Source organism: Enhydra lutris, unplaced genomic scaffold (assembly GCF_002288905.1).
Source record: "Enhydra lutris kenyoni isolate GAN:26980312 unplaced genomic scaffold, ASM228890v2 scaffoldscaffold1, whole genome shotgun sequence".
In the NCBI taxonomy this organism is placed as follows: Eukaryota; Metazoa; Chordata; class Mammalia; order Carnivora; family Mustelidae; genus Enhydra; species Enhydra lutris.
The window spans coordinates 78,342,337-78,363,228 of NW_019154085.1; the positions used below are offsets into that span (position 1 = coordinate 78,342,337).

Genomic DNA, 20,892 nt, shown 5'->3' on the forward strand with positions numbered 1-20,892 from the left:
TCATGTTTACTATATAGCTTTGTCTTATATCTTGAAATCAGGGACCATGATATCTAGATTTGTTCTTCCTTTTCAAGATCACTTTGGCTACTTGGGATCTTTTGTGGTTCTTTTTACGTTATTTTATATGAAAATACTTACTGTAAATATCTTTATTAGTAAATAGGTTTCTTTTGGAGAAAGATTTTTTGAATTATATTTAGTTATTTTATTCTCTTTTTAAAATAATTAACTTTTTTTCTGCTATTTTGACTAGTGTTTCAGCAAGAATGCTGGTGACATTGTCAGGTTAGTTCCAAATTTAGAGGTCTTATTAACAAAAGTAAGCAATACCTATAGTTTCCATTTCCAGTGTGCCAAAGTAGTATTTTAGCCATGGGCGTTTTCCAGATTTTTCTTCCGCTAGACTATTAAATATTTCTATGGCTACTTTTATCTCTCTTGAATTTATAATTACATTTTTACATTTCAGCTTGTGTGGGACTTTAGCTCTGCATTCATGTAGGTACAGTTGCAATTATGAGGATTTGGGCTACCTCATGGTCCCTGTCCTGAAAAAGGTCAAATGTAGCAAAAGAAACATAAAAACTACTAACTGCAACACAGCTAAGTGAAAAACAGATACTGACTGATGTTATATGCTTAGGAATGCAAAGTTCTCTCAAGAAATTTGAAGTATCAGAGCTCCTAGGTGGCTCAGTTGGTTGTGTCTGCCTTCAGCTCAGGTCATGATCCCAGATCCTGGGATCAAGTCCTGCATCAGGCTCCCTGCTCAGCGGGGAGTCTGCTTCTTCCTCTGCCCCTCTCTGTCTCTCATGAATGAATTTTAAAAATGTTTAAAAAGAAAAAAATTTAAAATATCATCTGGTGTGGTTGACAGGAGATTGTAAGAAAAATAGGAAAAACATTGTGATGGCCAGTATGTATTATAAGATCAAATAAAAAGACTTACGTTTAGTATAGATCTAGAGATGATATTTGAGTTAAGATAACATTTGAATGCTCAGTTTCTCAAAGTAAATACAGAAAAGCAAGAAGTGAGGCTAAGCTGAAGGAGCTGTGTGAGCAAAGTCTCGGCAAGATGAACCTAACAGTAGCTCCTGTTTATTTAGTACTTTTTACAAGTCAGATGTTTTTCTAAAGGCTTCACATACTTTGCCCTTTCTGTTTTTATCTTCACAACAGCCCACCAAGGGAGAAAACAGTGGCTCGGGATAATTATTTGCCTATGATCAACAACTAGTAACTAGTCAAGTTAGATTTTTTTTTTTTTTTTTTTTAATTTGACAGAGAGAGAGAGAGATCACAAGTAGGCGGAGAGGCAGGCAGAGAGAGAGAGAGAGAGAGGAGGAAGCAGGCTCCCCACTGAGCAGAGAGCCCGATGCGGGGCTCTATCCCAGGACCCTGGGATCACGACCTGAGCTGAAGGCAGAGGCATTAACCCACTGAGCCACCCAGGCGCCCCTAAAGGTAGATTTTGTACCCAAATATGTCTTACTCCAGAGCCTAGGATTATAGCAGCACTAAACTGTACTGTCTCCTGAAAGTGCTAAAAATGACCATGTTTTAATAATGGAGTTCTGTTCTTATCTCTGAAATAATTCCAATTCCTTCCCCGTCCCATGTATGCTGCCTTATTTCCAGTTCATCATCTCCTTCATTTACTCTATTATCATTCTTTGGTAAAATTGACAGTCTCACATCACTTTTCTGCCTTGACTTTACTGATTTCTCTAAGCATTTTTAACTTTTTTTTTTTCATTGAAGTATAATTGGAATAGAGTTTTAGTTTCTGGTGTATTATATAGTAACTCCCTTTTATATGTACATTGCAGAATAATCACCATGATGTTTAGTTACCATCTGTCACCATATAAAGTTGTTACATTATTATTGACTAGTTCTCTGTGCTATACTTTATACCCCTGTGACTTGTTTATTTGTAACTGGAAGTTTGTACCTCTTAATCCCCTTAATTATTTCACCCTTATTATCTTCCCACCTCCCTCTCCTCTGGCAATCACCGGTTTGTTCTCATGAGTCTCTTCTATTTTGTTTTGCTTCTTCATTCATTTTGTTTTCTAGATATTGGTAAGACAGATGTCCAAGAGTCTTCTGCCTGTGTTTTGTTTTAGGAGTCTTATGGCTTCAGGTCTTATATTTAGGTCTGTAATATATTTTAAATTGGTTTTTGCATATGGTATAAGAAAGTGGTCCAGTTTCATTCTTTTGCATGTAGCTCTAGTTTTCCCAGTACCATTTATTGAAGTCTTTCTCCATTTTATGTTTTTATCTCCTTTGTCACAGATTGACCATATAAGTATGGGTTTGTTTCTCTTTATTCTGGTTCTCTGTTCTGTTCCATTGATATATCTGTTTTTTGTGCCAATACCATAATGTTTTGATTATTATAGCTTTAATAGTGTATCTTGAAATCAGGGAGCACGATACCTCTGGCTTTGTTCTCTTTTTTCATGATTGCTTTGATTTCTTCATGGTCTTTTGTGGTTCCATACAAATTTTAAGGTAATTTGTTCTAATTCTGTAAAAAAATGCCACTGATATTTTGATAGAGATTGAATTGAACATGTAGATTTTTAGAGATCATATAGACTTTTTTTTTTAAGATTTTATTTATTTACTTGACAGAGAAACACAAGCAGGGGGAGTGGGAGAGGGAGAAGCAGGCTTCCTGCTGAGCAGGGAACCCAGTGCAAGGCTTGATCCCAGGATCTGGGATCATGACATGAGCCGAATGGAGACGCTTAATGACTGAGCCACCCAGGTGCCCCTATATAGACATTTTAATAACATTAATCCTTCCAGTCTATGAGGACTGTATATATATTTATTTTTGTCCTCTTCAGTTTCTTCAGCAATGTCTTGTAGATTTTCAGAGTACAGGTCTTTTATCTCCTTGGTTACTTTTATTCCTAGGTATTTTATCCTTTTTGATACAACTGTAAATGGGATTGTTCTCATAATTTCTGATAGCTTGATATTAGAGTACAGAAATAGCACAGATTGAGGAGCCTCGTTTCAATCAGTTAAGTGTCCAGCTCTTGGGGCGCCTGGGTGGCTCAGTTAGTTAAGCACCTGACTTTTGATTTTGGATCAGGTCATGATCTCAGGATTGTGAGATTGAGCCCCACATTGTACTCCATGCTGGTTGTGGAGCCTGCTTAAGATTCTCCCTCTCCCTCTGCCCCTCCCTGCCCTCAAAAAAAAAAAAAAAAAAAAAAGAACGGATATTTCTGTATATTAATTTTGTATCCTTTTACTTTACTGAGTTGATTTGTTCTATTAGATTTTGAGCAGAGAGTCATTTATTTGTTCTTTTTCTAGTTCTTTAATATGTAAGGTTAGATTGAGATTTTTCTTGTTTCCTGAAGAAATTTTTCCTGAAGATTTTTCTTGTTTCCTTATGCCTGTATCTCTATAAACTTGCTTTTTTTTTTTTAATTTTATTTATTTATTTGAGAGAGTAAGGGAGGGAGAGAGAGAATACGAGAGTGGGGCAGAGGGAGAAGCAGACTTCCCATTCAACAGGGAGCCAGATGCTGGGCTCAATCCAGCAACCCTGTGATGATGATCTGAGCTGAAGGCAGACACTTAACCCACCGAGCCACCCAGGTGCTCCCAAACTTGCCTCTTAAAACTGCTTTTGGTAGGTCCCGAAGATTTTTGAACATTGTGTTTTATTTTTATTTGTCATATAAGGTATTTTTTTGTCTCCTTTCATTTCTTCATTGATTCATTGGTTGTTAGGTACATGTTTAGCCTCTACGTATGTTTGTGGGTTTTTTTTTTTTTTTTTTCAGTTTTGTTTAGTTTTAATTTCTAATTTTATACCATTGGGTCAGAAAAAATACTTGGTATGATTTCATTTTTCTTAAATTTATTGAGACTTGTTTTGTGGCCTAACATGAATCTCTTGGAGAGTGTTCTGTGTGCCCCTGAAAAGAACATGTATTCTGTTTTTGAAAGAAATGTTCTGTATGTATCTGTAATATCAAACTGGTCTAATATGTCATTGAAGTTTACTGTTTTCTTACTGATTTTCTGTCTGCATGATTTGTCATCCATTGATGTATGTGATGTGTTAAAGTCCTTTATTATTACTGTATTACTGTCACTTTCTCCCATTATATCAATTAATACTTGTTCTACATATTAGATGTTCCTATATTGATGTTAGAGATATTTATTATTTCCTCTTGTTGACTTGATCCCTTTATCATTATGAAATGTCCTTCTTTGTCTCTTATTACAGTCTTTGTTGTAAAGTCTATTTTGTCAGTTATAAGTGTTGCTAGTCTATTTTTCTTATTGTTTCCATTTGCATGGAATATCTTTTCTCATCCCTTCACTTTGTCTGTGTATGTCCTTATATCCGAAGTAAGGTATTTATAGGTAGCCTATAGAGGGGGTTTTTTTTTGTTTGTTTGCTTTTGTTATCCATTCAGCCACCATGTGTCCTTTGTTTGGAGCATTTGGTCCATTTACATTTATAGTATTTACAGATAATAGGTATGTATTGACATTTTCTTCATTATTTTCTGCCTGTTTTGTAGTTCTTCTCTGTTCCTTTCTTCTCTTGTGATTTGACTTTCTTTAGTTTTATATTTGCATTTAATTTTTTTGTGCATCTGTTACAGGTTTTTGGTTACCATTAGGATCATATGTAACAACCTATGTGTATAGTAGTCTTCAGTTGATTGTCACTTAGGTTTGAATGCATTTTATTTTTTTAAAGATTTTATTTATTTATTTGACAGAGATCACAAGTAGGCAGAGAGGCAGGCAGAGAGAGAAAGCAGGTCCCTGCCGAGCAGAGAGCCCGATGTGGGGCTCAATCCCAAGACCCTGGGATCATGACCTGAGCCAGAGGCAGAGGCTTTAACCCACTGAGCCACCCAGGCACCCTCTGAATGCATTTTATTTTTTTTTTATTTTTATTTTTTAAAGATTTTATTTATTTACTTGTCAGAGAGCAAGAGCGAGCACAGGCAGACAGAATGTCAGGCAGAGGCAGAGGGAGAAGCAGGCTCCCCGATGAGCAAGGAGCCCGATGTGGGACTCAATCCCAGGACGCTGGGATCATGACCCGAGCCGAAGGCAGCTGCCTAACCAACTGAGCCACCCAGGCGTCCCCTCTGAATGCATTTTAAAAGCACTACATTTTACTCTCCCTGCTGCCTTTTTTTGGCATCCTATTTTACATCTTTTGTGTATCCCATAACTAATTATTGTAGATAAAAGTTTTACAACTTTTTCTCTTTAACCTTCGTACTAGCCTTAAAAGTGATCAAGCCACTGCCTTTTCTGCATGTTTACTAATGTTTGCCATTACCAGTGATTTTTTTTTTTTTTTCATAACATTCTTTTAACTATGGCCATTTCTTTTCTGCTTAAAGAAGTTTCTATAACATTTAAGGCTGGTGTAGGTGATGAACTCCTTGAACTTTTGTTTGCCTGGGAAACTCCTTTGATTCTGAATGATAACTTTGTTGGATGAGGTATTCTTGGTTGTAGAGTTTTTCCTTTCAACAGTTTGAATATATTGTACCACTCCCTTCTGGCCTGCTATGTTTTTGGTGAAAAAAATCAGCTTATAATCATATGAGGGTACTCTTCTCTATACTAGTTGGCATAGCTCTTGCTGCTTTTAAGATTTTCTGTTTCTCTATAGTTTTGACATTTTAAAAATGTGTCTGGGTTTGAATTTACTTGAATTCTTCTTGTTTGGTTTTCTCTGTGCTTCCTAAATCTGTGTATCTGCTTTCTTCCCTTGGTAGGGAAGTTTTCCAGCTCTGATTTCCTCAAGTAATTTTTCTGCCTTTTAGTCTCTTTCTTCTCCTTCTGAAACCTCTATAATGTCAATATTAGTATGCTTGATGCTGTCCTAGAGGTCCCTTAACCTAACCTGTACTCATTTTTTATTCTCTTTTTGCTGTTCAGCCTGGGGGATTTCCTCAACTCTGTCTTCCAGATTCCTGGTCCATTATGCTGCTTCTAATCTGTTGACTCCCTCCGTGTGTTTTTAGTGTCAGTTACTGTATTCTTTGGCTCTGACTCATTTTTTATATATTTTATTTATTTCTTCTTTAGTTCTCACTCTATTCATCCACCTAGTGGATGATTATGTCATTGCCAAGATAGGAAAGGTGAGAAAAGGAGCAAGTTCGGGGGAAAGTAACTCAATTTCAGTTTTAATATATTTGAAATGTTTGTATGACATCCATGTGAATACTTTCACTGGGTAGTTGGTAATACAGGTTTTGAATTCATAAGGGAAGTCGAGTTTGAAGAAGCAGATTTAGTAGTTGGGCCACAGTAGTAGTTCAGGTAAGCATAAAGAACACAAATACTGCAAGAAGTGGTTACTCTGCCTCTGAGGATAAAGAAATATTGCAAAGATAGGTCCTCCAAGAAACAGAAGCATATAAGAAAAGTGCTCCTGGCAGAGCAAACCTGTTTACGTATAGTATACAAAACACTAGACCCTCACCAAAATCAGTGGGTTCAATAAGTTTATCTTCATTTCTTTAATATATTAAGTACAAAAACTTTGAAATGTTTATATGGGTAGAAAGGAAGAATGTGGATTTTAATTTTTCTTTTATACAATTTCAAAGGAAAGAAGATTCTATATGATATACTTGCCTTTGCCAAAGAAAGCGTTAATTCTCATGTTACCACACTTGGACCTCAAAATTTTCCTGCCAATGACAAGGAACCGTGGCTCGTTGATTTTTTTGCCCCAGTAAGTAATTTTTATCTGTCAGTTTCAGTGTTGTCAGATTTTCTCTTATCATAGCAAAAAGACTTTTTCTAGATAGTCTTGAACCATGAATACCAAAATTGTGTTACTCACTTTGGCCCCTATCAGATACTGCTTCCAAGTGGACAGGGATGTACTTGCCCCTCCAAGAATTAAATACACAGGCAGGCACACATAAGATTTGCCACTAAGTATGGTTTGTCTTACTTAGTATATATTGCTTATTGCAGAAATGTGGTTTTTTTGTTCCCTGTAGCTCTGTGCTTATATTTTTTCTTTCATAGTGGTGTCCACCGTGTCGAGCTTTATTGCCAGAGTTACGAAAAGCATCAAAGCATCTTTACGGTCAGCTTAAGTTTGGTACACTAGATTGTACAGTTCATGAGGGACTCTGTAACATGGTACGTATAAAATACTTGTTCTAATTAACACTTTTGTAAAATAGTTTTGAAATAGAAACCTTTGTCAGTGTAATTTAAAATGTGCAGGTACATTTAGAGGAGTAACAAATATTTCAAAAAATGATATAAAATTATGATTGGATTAAAACATGAATAGACAACATAAAGAGTTGAATGTGGATATGGTCTTATTTATCAAACATAGGAAAATATTTAGTTTATTTGATAAAATATATGATTTTTCCATTATTTAAAATCTTTATAATTTTTGTTGCAATATTGTCTTTTGGCAGTCTGTAGTTTGATTCTCAGGTTTTCCTCATAATTGTTTTCTTAGTAGATGGAAATTTTAAAAATGAACAAGATTTTTGAACCTTTGTTTATAATAAAACATTTTCTTAATTAATGTTTATTTTTCAGTTCCAGGAATAACTAGAAATTATATATCTTGTCATGAAAGTATATACCATCTATAAAATATAGTTGGAACAAGTCTCTGAAACCTAAATCAGATCACACCTTGAGATCTGTCCGTGTGTAGGAAATCAGTTAGAGGAACATGTTAAGTGAAACCATGGGCATGAAATCTGTAAGTGCCAGCATGTAGAGGATCTTTCAGGACAAATATCTAATTTATTGGTCAGATACACTGAAAGGTGGGAAAAGAGATGAAAGAGATTCAAAAGACATATCACTCAAATGCAATGTTTTGGTCTCGTTTGGATGCCAAACCAACTGCAAAAAAATGAGCAACCAGTAGTTAGGGAAATTTGAGCACCGACAGGGTATCTGAAAATTAACAGGAATTGTTCATTTTTAGGTGTAAAAATGACAGTGTAGTTACACTTGGAGGAAAGTCCTTATATTTTATATAAGTGTATATATACACTTGGAGGAAAGTTCTTATATTTTAAATATACTGAAATATGGATGAAACGATAAGTCATCTGGAATTTGCCTTAAAATAATATTGGTGGGGGTGCTGGGGTGGTTCAGTCATTAAGCGTCTGCCTTCAGTTCAGGTCATTGATCCCAGGGTCCTGCGATCAAGCCTGACATCAGGCTCCCTGCTCGGCAGGAAGCCTGCTTCTCCCTCTCTCACCCCATGCTTGTGTTCCCCCTCTCACTGTCTGTCACTCTCTCTCTCTGTCAAATAAATAAGTGAAATATTTTAAGAAATAAAATAATATTGGTATAGGAATAGAGTTGGGAGGGAGTATAAATGAAGTAAGTGTGCCCATGAGTGGAAGATTATTATAGCTACAAGAGTATATGCAAATGTATTGCTGTCTGCCTTCGTGTATATTTTAAATAATTGTATAAAAGCCAACTTGAAAAAGGAAAAGAAAAATGGAGGAAAAGGAAGGAAAAGAAAATGATAGGTTTTAAAAACAAGTAAATGTAGAGTGAAATCTTTTTTTTTTTTTTAAAGAATTTATTTATTCATTTGACAGAGAGAGATCACAAGTAGGCAGAGAGGCAGGCAGAGAGAGAGAGAGAGGAGGAAGCAGGCTCCCTGCCTAGCAGAGAGCCCGATGCGGGACTCGATCCCAGGACCCTGAGATCATGACCTGAGCCTAAGGCAGAGGCTTAACCCACTGAGCCACCCAGGCGCCCCTAGAGTGAAATCTTTATGGCATCTGTGTGAGGAAGAATTTCTCAGTCCACACACACAAGGTAAAAATGTGAATGATTTTGACTACATTAAATGATAAAACTATTGCCAAAAACTATAGCACATGTAACTGACAGAAAACCTTACTGCCAAAATATTTGACTACAAGTGAGTTTAAGTAGATAAATGAGAAAGTTGAGACTTTTTAGAAAAATCCAACAAACATAAAAAATCTTGCACTTCACTGGCCATCAAGAAAGTACAAATTACAACAATCCATCAAATAAATCTATCAACAAATTAACAAAAATTTTGAAATCTGATAATAGCAAGTATATGGATAAATGATCCAGTCCTGTAATGGAATACCATAGAGCATTTAAAACTAAATCTATCTTTACCAGCATGTGTAAGTCTCAAAAATACATTGTAAGATGACAAAAGCAAGCTGCAGAATAGCTTACAGAGTATGATAGAATTACAGAAAATTTTTTAATGCTTCAGCATTTCACTATACTACCCAGGGATACTTAAGCATGTCACAAAAGTATCAAAACATTTGTGGATTGGATATATACTTATTTGAGGATATTGATTGCTCTTACTTTGAGGGAGGAAAGGAAATGTGATAAAAAAAAAAAAAAAGAATTTAAGCAATCTGCCAGGGTGACAAGTTAAATTTAAATATTGAGAAGGGATAGATGGATATTTGTCAGATGATTTCCCTCTTCATTCTGTTTGAAATTCCATTTAACTAAAAACTAATGTAAGATCTTTGGTTTTGAATGTCTTGTTTTGAATGTCTTGTATGTGACATTGAAAAGATCCTAAGCAAGATACAATGTGATAAATAATAATTACCTTAATTTGAATTCTTCTAGTTTTTCTACTTTTTATCAAAACTATTAAATATCCTTGAGATAATTGAGTAAAACATAAGATTTTAAAACTGTGGTGTCAGCTTCACCTGGAATAGAGGCCAGGAGTCATTACTCGCTAATTGGTGGAGCTTGACCAAGTCACATAGCCTCTCAATACCTCCATTTTCTCATCTGTAAAGTTGACGTGGTAATTTTAGCTTCTGAATAGAGTTGTTGTACAGAATAGATTAGAAACTACATGTTTAAGGGGCACCAGGGTGACTCAGTCAATTAAGCCTCAAGAGTTTTGGTTTCTGTGCAGGTTGTGATCTCGTGATCATGGGATTGAGCCCCATGTCAGGCTCTGTGCTTGGCATGGAATCTGCTTCAGATTCTCTCTCAAATAAATAAATAAAAGCTTTTAAGAAGAGAAACTGCATATTTCAGTGCTAAAAAGATGTCCAGCATATGCTAAACACTAAGATTAACAGTCATACCTAATGAGTTTTTTGAATCCTAATCAAACATTCCAGTTTGCTGCTGAGTGCTTGTCAACTTTAAGGATGCAAAGATCAGCTACAGTAAATTCACACAGCATAGCCATAATATGGCTAATTAGGAGCATGGGCCCTTTTGACTCTCTTGAAGCAAGATGGATAAGGCTGTAAAGAGAAGGCTAATCTCTGGCTTGAGTCTTTGAAACCACAATAATGCTCCAATTTGTCTAGTAGTAGAAGAAAATAAAGGAAACAAAGTAGCAAGGATAAAGAAAGAATAATGTGTACACAACCATATTTTAACTTAAGGAATCATGACTCATGTCCCAAGAATGTATTATCCATCTTGCTTCAAGAGAGTCAAAAGGGCCCACGCTCATAATTAGCCATATTATGGCTTTGCGCACTTCTCAATGTTTCATTGCCCATGGATTTTATGGCTAATGGACTACCTATAAAAAAGGGTCATTTATCAGTGCAACTGTGAATCCATTTCTTTGCCAAATTTGGCCAGGCTAAAATTTTTCAGTCACCAGCAGTTTAGCAATGGGTTTTTAAAATGTTACTGTTGCTACTTAAAAGCAAGTTGGTTATAAATTTGCAACCAAGAGGTAAAATGCATAAAATCTTTAGTTTGTATTCTTATTCCTAACAGTATAACATTCAGGCTTATCCAACAACAGTGGTTTTCAACCAGTCCAATGTTCATGAATATGAAGGACATCACTCTGCTGAACAGATCTTGGAATTCATAGAGGTATTTTAATTTATAGTATTGTAATTTACTGAGGTAAATTATTTTTAACTGGTTTTTGGTTTTGTGTTGTTTTGTTTTTTATTGTTTCCCCTGTGAAGCTAACATTTTTGTTAGTATTACCCTATCATGGTAGACTGAAGCTGTATTAAAACAGCATTTGGAGCAAGTGAGCTTTTAGGGAGGTTGAGCAGTATCTCCAATCAGACTGTCAGGAAAATAGAGTAATAGGCTTTCCATTAATGATTAAAGGATCATTTCCAAACCAATCATTGGATCTGGAATGGGACTATTTGGCCTGTGTAGCTATCTGGGCACCTCTTAGAACTTTTTGTCCCATCTAATGTCACCTTAAGTAAAGTTGCCTCTGTTCCCTACTAAGATGATTTTAATGATACATGGAAATAAGAAAAAAAAAATAAACCTTGATTTAAGAAGGCTAATGGGCAAAGTCTAAACTGGGAATAATTCCTTCCTTTTTAAAATAATTCACTGTCGATTATCTTTTAAACATCCATAAGTATCTTTTGATTATTCAGAAACAGGAACTTTCTAAGTGACAACAGTTTGCCAAGAATATGTGAACACTCTTTTATATTGTTATAATGAAAGTTATATTCTCTTTAGGATCTTATGAATCCTTCAGTGATCACCCTGACACCCACCACTTTCAATGAACTAGTTAAACAGAGAAAACAGGACGAAGTCTGGATGGTTGATTTCTATTCTCCTTGGTGTCATCCATGTCAAGTCCTAATGCCAGAATGGAAAAGAATGGCCCGGGTATAGTAGTGTTTTTTTTTTTTTAATCTTAACATGTAGCATGAATGTGTATTTAACAGAACTGTTTTGAAACTGAGATTAACCCACCTCTAGATTATCACTTAAACAGTTCTGATTATACCAGTTGGATTTCAACTCTCTTTCTGTCAGGTTGAGTGAATGGTATAGATGGTATAGATAATCTACCTTTTTTTTTCCCCTGTGTCACTTGTTTGGTACCTATCTGGCCAAATTTTTGCCAAAGTCAACCCCCAAATCCCTTTATTTTCTATACAAATAGACATAGTGTTATGAAGGATTGGAAGAAAGTTACTAAATATGAGAATGGAAAATGAAATCTCTGTTTTATATTTCTAAGAAAAAGTGAACGAACCAAATAGGTAAAAGTGATTTCTAGTATCTTAACGTTTAAGATGATGCAATTTTGTGTCCTTTTCAGTAAAATTTTAAAATTGGGGCATGATTTCAATGTGTTGCAATGCAGGTCTCTATTTGGAAAATAACTTTGAAGTACCATTGCAGTGATCTTCATTAGTTCCTTGTTTCTAACACTTAATTTTATAAATACCTAATTTCCCCCCACATAGAACATGAATGAAAGCTGTTGTTTAATCTGTAATAATTGTAGTAGGGTCCTAACTACAGCATTACATTCTCAGTTCATTACTGTAAGTGTTCTAATCACTGAAAAATAATAATCATCTCACAGTGATAATTTCTCTATTATAAACATAAATAGTTATATTTTATTCTAATTCTAATTTTATTCTAATCACTTTGATCTGTTTATCTCCTCTCTTTCTCTTTTATAGACATTAACTGGACTGATCAATGTGGGCAGCATAGACTGCCAACAGTATCATTCTTTTTGTGCCCAAGAAAATGTTCGGAGATACCCTGAGATAAGATTTTTCCCCCAAAAATCAAATAACGCTTATCAGTATCAGTAAGTGTTGCCTAAAATGTAAAGACATTTATTATAACCTTTTATTTAAAGTTATCTTAGGGGTGCCTGGCTGGTTCAGTCAGAAGAACATGTGACTCTTGATCTTAGGGTCATGAGTTCCAGCCCCATGTTGGGTATAGAGATTACTTAAATAAATAAGCTTCTTTAAAAAAAGTTATCTTAACTAAATAGACGTTAACCCAATAAATATTTTTTGGGAGCCCACCATGTTTTAAGATGATGTGCTAATGAGAACCTCTGAAGATGAAAAAAGAATTGAATGATCCCAGTGTTTATGAAGCTGGCACGCCAGTATAGAAAAAGATAAACGGAGGAAGTACTAACATTTAGTAAGTCAGTTTTTGGTTTCAGGTATTATACTAGATCTTTGTTCATGTTATTCCCACTAGTCCTCCCATAGACCCTGAGAAATAAGAATTATTGCCCTTCCTCCTATTAAAAATAAGTAAACTGATTAACAGACCTTAAATAATTTTGTCAAGTCACACAGCTGCTAAGGTTTATAATTGAAGATTCAGCCCAGTCTGTGTCAATGCCCATCCTGTTTCTGTAACACCACATGGCATTTGAGGTAGAAAACTCAAGTGCAAGGCAGAATATAAAGAACATTATGTAAAAAGTAAAACTGAGCCGTGGATTGCCAAGGAGGAAGGGATCACAGCTATGAGAGGAAATCATGAAAGGCTGCATTTAGGAGGTGGCTTTTGCCATGGGTCTTAAAAAGGAGGTAGGAGGGGCGGCTGGGTGGCTCAGTGGGTTAAAGCCTCTGCCTTTGGCTCAGGTCATGATCCCAGAGTCCTGGGATAGAGCCCCGCATCGGGCTGTCTGCTCAGTGGGAAGCCTGCTTCCCTCTCTCTCTGCCTGCCTCTCTGCCTGTCTCTGTCTGTGAAATAAATAAATAAAAATCTTTAAAAAAAAAAAAAAAAAAAAAAGGAGGTAGGAATTTGACAGACATAATGACCAGAATAAAGGTTCTGAAACTGAAGTCTTAAACATTTGGAGTGTTACCATTCCCATGCGTATAGGAGCTGTCCAGCAGGCAGTTAGACTTCGGGGCTGTCTGGAGCACCAAAAAAAAACACCTAGACTAGAGAAAAATTTATTTGGGAAGCCGTGTAAGCAGCATTTATAGGTAGGTGTATCTGAGAAGGGAAATGGTATCTAGTCAATAAGTTAAACTTTTCAGTTGCTGCAGAGAGATGGTTTTCTAAACATATCCAATAATAGAATATAGTATTTAAAACTTATATCAATTTTCTTCTTTCAGTAGTTACAATGGATGGAATAGAGATGCTTATTCCCTGAGAATTTGGGGTCTAGGGTGAGTAATCAAAATATGCATCATTGTATAAAATAGATTCAGTGCTATTTACCTTCCTCTTATGTCTGTAGTTACATTTATTGTGAGTTGCTTAAGGCTGTAGCATTTTAAATTACTTCGTAAAGAATTAAAATTTACCAAGATAACTTGGAAGGCCTTTTTTACTTAGAAACTTTTACAGTATTATATTTTAGATGTTTCCTTTGGTTTCATATAATGAAAAATAATTTGATCCCTTGCCACAGATTCTTACCTAAAGCATCCATAGATCTAACGCCTCAGACTTTCAATGAAAAAGTTATACAAGGGAAAAATCACTGGGTGGTTGATTTCTATGCTCCTTGGTGTGGACCTTGCCAAAATTTTGCTCCAGAGTTTGAGCTTTTGGCTAGGGTAAGTCTTGTCTCTCTACTTAAATCACTTGTAGTCCCATGCATGTTTTAATAATTAGATAAAATAACAGTTATTTAAAAAGTAGCTATATTAAATGATTAGCTATAATTATATTTTAAATATTAATTCTCTTAAGTTTCCTGTGAATTTTTTTTCAATTCCATTTCATTTCTATGACTAAAATCTTTGCAGATTTCTTCCTTCTTTATTAATGCTTTTAGCTAACACCTCTGTCTTGATTGAGGACATCATCTACCTAACTAACAGCCAGATACCTCAGTTTAGCTTGTTCCCTATTTCTTTCCTTTACTCTGCTGCTTGGCAGGCCATCATAGATCCTATCAGTTCTGTCTTCTAAATGCCTTTCAAATTTGACATCTCCTCTCCATCTTTTCTGCTAGCCTCTCTGTTCAAGCCCTCATCATCTCATCGAGACATCTCATGTGTACCTTTCAGCTAGTCTCATGTTGCCAGCCTGCCTTCTTCTGTTCTGCCCTGATCATCTTTCTGAAATACTCCCTTCTCAGGCTTCCTGTGAACCAGGTTTCTGACCTGGCATCCTAGGTTGCAGGTCTCTGATGGGACCCTTTCTATCTCTTTGGCTTTCTCTCTGTCCCTACCCCAAACCTTACAGTTCAGGCACAACAAATTACTCCAAGTTTGTTGAACAAGTACATGCTGTTCCCTATCTCTAAAATGCCTTTTCCTTATCTTGGTCATGTGGATCTTTTCCTCCTTATCCTACAAAACCCAGCTTCAGTTGGCACTTCTGTATTCACTGTCCATCTCAGTCAGTTCACTTTAATATCTTGTACTCCTTTGGTGTACTTACATAATGGATGTTAAATACTTAGTTACCTGTGTCCTCCATAACACTGAGCTTCTTGAGGGCTAGTTTTACAAGTCTTGTCTAACTCAGTAAATGCTTATAAAACTTAACTGAATGCATAAACTGAATACAGTCTGAATGTTTGTTGTTTCTGTCACTGTTACCCTCCTCATTAGCCTATCCAGATTGTTAGCTTCCTGGCTTCAGGGAGCTTTGCCCGTGGGCTGTAAAACACTCACTAGAATGAGAAAGCTAAAGTTTCACCAGCCTAAAACAAAAGCTGAAAATCTCAAGCCATGGAGATTTCTTTAGCAAAGGGATTTCAGAGCTCCCCAGGAGTCATAAAAGATTATTTTAGTTATTGGATTGTCCTTCAAATAAGAGGTTATTTTCCACTTACTAGATCTTTTTCTCCTTTTATGCTCCCTTTTTGTTTAGTAATTCGACAAAATGTTTTACTCCCTTTGTATTTAGCTTATTTTGTAATGCAACAATATCTTGAATATAGCAGAAGATTACTCAATATGAAAAAGACCATACCCTGAAGAGCAAGTCAGAGGCTTGATACAGAGGGACTGGAGGCTTAGGTAGAGTTGTGAACCTTCCACAAAAGGAAGAGTGCTCCCTCAGCATGTGAGACCAGAGAAAGGAAGAAGGTGGATGAGGACAGAATCTGAGGTGTTTGTGGTGTGATGGACAGGGTGTGGGTACCAGGAAGGAGCTTTTCTTGATAAGATAAAGAGTTTATTTGCTCTTGGAGAGGTGTTTCTGGGTAAACAGGTGTTTAAAGAGCCAGTAAAAAGTTGGAAGCGGTCTTACCAGGATGGAAAGGATAAAAGCTTAAGTCTTGACAGTGATAAAGATTTGAAAATATTTGTATCATGTTGCTTTGTGGTTGCCAAAATAGTTTATGCCACAGAGAATGACAAACCATATTTCTCTCTTTTCAGATGGTTAAAGGAAAAGTGAAAGCTGGGAAAGTAGACTGTCAGGCTTATGCTCAAACATGCCAGAAAGCTGGCATCAGAGCCTATCCAACTGTTAAATTTTTTCCCTATGAAAGAACAAAGGTACGTACAAGGCATTCGTATATGTGCCTCTCCTTTAGCAGACCAAGTTGGAAAGGTTTGTTATTAGTCTGAATGTTTTTATTAGCTTTTTCTCCCTTTGTCATTTGTTTTATTTGTATATGTGAAAAGAAGCTTCAGTAAAATATGCATCACGTGATTTTAAAAGGTTTTTCTGTCTCAAAGTTCAGATGACCCACTGCCTTAAAATTTTTGTACTCCTGAATTACAGAAACTACTGAAGAGACATACTAGAATATTAATAGTAGTTTTCTGTGAGTGGAGATTTAAGTTAATTATTTTCTGTGAAGTTCTGTATTTCCTACTTTTAGAAAAATACTACCTTTATAATTATTTTTCCCAGGAAATGAAAAAAATTAAAAGAATACTATCATAATTCATAATATTTTTGAAATAGGCTAGTACCAGAACATTTATCTTGAGAAATATTAATTAGTGATTTAGACTACAAAATAAAAGTTATGGTTCCTTGGTTTGGTTATAACTCCCTTCTGTGGGCCACTATGTTTTTTGGGTTTTTTTTCCCCTTCAAAAAGAAAAACTAGACATCTACTGATGGGTCTTAAAATTCAGGTGATAACCCCTATGGTCATTTATATAAATGCGTATACCTTTCAACCAATATAATTGCTAACTGAAAGTACTCAAGACTTTTGCTATCTTTCTGGGTAAAAGCATGACATTTTTGACAATGTAATTAAATAAGGATTTGCTATGTATTCATGTTTTCTGGTAAAACATTTGAAGTAAGTCATTTCAAATATTTTTATACTTTTTGAGAAAGCTCATCAGCTTAAGATTTCATGTTTATTTATTAGAAATTATATTTTGGAGTTAAATAATGAAATTGGATGATGAATTTCAAAAGTCTAGTATTGTCATCTAAATTTTTCAGTGAAGGATTTTGATTTGGCAAAGAGGTTAATTCTGTCTTAAGAACAGCCTGGGGTAAGCAGAACTCAGTGAGAGTAAAGGAGCTTATACTAGTACCTGAATCTTCATTTCTTTGGAATCATTGACTCTACTTTGATTCTCAGAACAGCTGAGAAATGTATGGCATAGATAGGGGTCTTCACTCAGATAGATGGTGTTAGGGAAGTATCAGTATAATGAGTAGTTACAGAATTAATCAGGCCATAGAAGGAGCTGTTTGAAAAGATGTTACCATGTGGCAGGAGAAGCGCAGAAGACATTAGGACCCCAAATATCCCTGTCCAAACCAAGAGACAGAGGTGGAAGTCCAGGCCAGATTTGAAAATCAAAGCAGAACAATGATTGTGGTAAATAGCAGTACAGATCAGGTGGGCAGTAACACAAAAAAACAAAATCCTAACATACAGTGTGGAGTTCCCACCAAGAAGGAAATAAATGACACCAGATCCAAGCAAAGCAAGCCTGATATATTGACCTGCCCCCTTCCCTGATTTTCAACCACCGTCCTGCTCTGAGCAAATGAGAACCAGGAGACATACATTACTTTCCAGTGTTGTTGATCAAGGTTTTAACTGTGCCTATGATTTGTATTAGATTGGAATGATCTGAATCCTATGGGGGCTGTCTTTTCTTTACAATTTAGTTATTTTAAGGCAATTGGAGTTAGCAATATCATTTTTTCCAATGAATTATTTTACATGTTCCCCTAACAGTATTGTATTTAAGTAAATTATGAGTTAACTGTTTTTGCAGCATTATTTCCTTGAAGAAATTTGAGTTTCAAATATTTAGAACTTTTAAAAGGAATATTTAATTAAATTTCTTAAATGGAAATGTCATGTTTTGAATAGATACCTTAAAGATTATAACAGGAGTGTTTTTAATTTTAGAGAAATATTTGGGGAGAGCAAATAGATGCCAGAGATGCAAAAGAGATTGCTACCCTAGTATATGAAAAACTGAAAAATCTCCAAAATCATGGAAAGAGAGATAAGGTAAGGACTAAATCTAGAGCTGACTTTGGCAAACATTATCTATTCTTACTGTACATTATATCAATAAACAGGTAGAGTGGAAGCTTCAAAAAATAGTAAAGTTGAAATTTCTTAATTTGGAAAATATGATAATCAGAATGTAGCTTGTATGCACTAATAAGCATAGAAATTTAGACAAGTAAAACCATTTAACTCAAAGTAGTGAACTATGGCCATAAATTATTTAAATTTTGTTCAAGTATAAATAAAGCCTTGACTTGTTGAGAATAAATATACTGGAGCCTCATAAAATATTTTATACGGCAAAATATCTACTCTAGTAGAGTCAGGATATATTGGAACCATATTCATCTTGGCCCCTTCTTGAATTTTTATCTCAAGAGGCAGTGCAAGCCCTTTGCTATTCTGTGAAAGAACTGTTCTTTTTTCCCTTTTTAAAATCATTGTCATTCTAGGACATACTTAAAAACAGGCCAAAGAGTGCTGGAGTGCTTTCTGAGTGGAATTTAATAAAATCACATATGAGGTTTTTTGTATTCTTTCCCTATAAGGTGAAAGAAGGACAAAAAAGAACAGCACAGATTCTGGAGAGCGCTAGAGACCTCCGGCCTTGTAGAGCCATATTAGAACTGCAGACTCCAACATAGAGGCCTTATCTTCTTTACAGAAATATTTTTCCGATGTTTTGACCAGGTCAGCTTCCTCGAGAGGTTTTAAAGTCTGACTCTTATCTCAAGTTAAACCTTTGAAATGGAAAATGTTATTAGACATAAACCAGAATATCATAAATGAAATTAAGTTAAAAAACATACCAATATGATTACTTAAGTGTAATTAGTAGTGTCTGCATGGATAGGTAATAACTAAGAGATATCCTTTTCCATTGTTACAGTTAGGCAAGGTATATTTCATATAGTGATTCATTAGTTATTTTTTAAAAGGTAGAATACTATAAACTAATCAATATTTTAATATAAATTCATACTTTTTCTTTCAATCACTTTTATATTATTATAGGATGAACTTTAATGATGTTGAAGATGAAAAAAGAGAAGGAATTCTAACAAATGACATCAGAAGACATCTTTTTAGGATGTTACTACATTCTTGGTGGGAATAAATGAACATTATCTTGGACTTGTAATTGCACTGTCTGAATTCTGTACAACACTGGTATGAATGAAGGGTCTGCAAACTTTTTCTATAAAAGGCCAGATTGTAAAGATTTTAGGCTTTGTAAACCATATACAGTTGTCACATACTCTGTTTTTGTTTTGTTTACAGCCCTTTAAAGAAATGCAAAAACCATTCTTAGCTCAGGGCCATACACAAACAGACCACAAACCACATTCAGTTCATGGGCTATAGATTACTGACCCCTGGAAATGATGTTAAGACTGGCTGGCACAAACAGGAGCCTGTTGAGTTATGTACATATGTGTCTAAGTTGTACGAAACTGGTCTCTATTCCTTAAAGTTTTGTGGCTGGCCTGAAGAGACGTAACTTAGTTTTTGTCACCTGTTCTGAAATGGGATGAAACAGATTCTGTTTCCTTTAAAAAAAAAAAAAAAAAAAACACTCCCATTGTGGCAAACATATTCTGTTTTCATGGTGTTTTATAGTGAAGCAACTTTTCATTTTCTTTCTAAAGTTTGAAGAACTGATTTTAATTTTTCACAATTGAGAAAAGTTTTTGTAACAATAAATGAACCCAGTAGATTTCTACAGCCTCTAGAAATACCTGAGGAAAACAGTATTTGTAGCTGGTAAGTGGGCTCTGTAGTGGGCCCAAGTATATCAAGTATATCAGGTATTTAGAGTTCTAGATTTTAAACATATGTGTTTATTTATCTTCTGAATTGCTTTCTTAGAAGTTTTACCCTGCGATAGTAATTGACTTTTGAAGTATTGTTCTAAATATTTATGGTTTTTGTCTCCTGGACTTTGTTTTGATACAGATCCTTTATTTACATTTGCCTCTTCCCCTCCCCCCACAGTTGAGGTTTTTTCACTCGTCTGATTTATTATTCAAATAGGAAAAGTAACTTTACGGTTTTGTTTCACTGTAGCTCATAATGACACTGTGGTTATTCCATTTATTAGTTTGCTGTTGAATGCTGTCATTTTCAGATAAATATTGGCATAACTGAACTTATTTTTATAAGAAAAGTATATAAATCTAAGGATGGGCTGTTTTCATTTCTTGGTTGTTCAGACTAAAAGAATCTAGAATTTTCCTTGCATCTTAACAAAACATGTCAGTAATGTGTAGTTTAGTTACAGTTCAGAGTGTATTAAAAACTAATTGATCGAAAGAGGTCAGCAAATTAGAAAAAAAAAAAGTTTCCCCAAAAACTTACTAGAATTATGCTCTATGATATTGGAAGATTTTTTTGATGTCACTTTATCTCCTTCCCAGTATTTCCTCATGAAGATAATTATTTTATCACTGCAATATCTACCAAAAAAAAATTTTTTTTCTAGTCTAATCCTATTCATACTCTCCCATTTTTGCTTCAGTTGAATCCTTTAAGTCCTATTACACTTGGATTCCACTTCACATATGTGGGCAGTTACAGAACAGTTGCCACTTCTAACTTTAATACCACCTTTTTGAAATACGATCAGTAATGGCAAGTGCCTTTCATGTGTTAAATTTTCACTGCCTGGA

General features: G+C 35.2%; 1 protein-coding gene across 4 annotated transcripts in view; it reads left to right on the top strand.

The window, feature by feature from the left end:
• Positions 1–19,357, top strand: part of LOC111155222 (DnaJ heat shock protein family (Hsp40) member C10) — a 51,697-nt gene extending 32,340 nt beyond the window's left edge. For 3 of the 4 annotated variants that reach the window (XM_022515437.1, XM_022515504.1, XM_022515355.1), the window contains 10 exons: positions 6,639–6,766; positions 7,069–7,185; positions 10,813–10,914; positions 11,539–11,694; positions 12,507–12,640; positions 13,929–13,982; positions 14,228–14,375; positions 16,155–16,274; positions 18,116–18,220; positions 19,238–19,357. In XM_022515437.1, coding sequence (XP_022371145.1) covers positions 6,639–6,766; positions 7,069–7,185; positions 10,813–10,914; positions 11,539–11,694; positions 12,507–12,640; positions 13,929–13,982; positions 14,228–14,375; positions 16,155–16,274; positions 18,116–18,220; positions 19,238–19,249 — 1,076 coding nt within the window. In that variant the 3' untranslated portion in view covers positions 19,250–19,357. The remainder of the gene's footprint in view (positions 1–6,638; positions 6,767–7,068; positions 7,186–10,812; positions 10,915–11,538; positions 11,695–12,506; positions 12,641–13,928; positions 13,983–14,227; positions 14,376–16,154; positions 16,275–18,115; positions 18,221–19,237) is intronic. The other variant, XM_022515547.1, reaches the window with a different exon arrangement.
• The last annotated feature ends 1,535 nt before the right edge of the window (positions 19,358–20,892 follow it).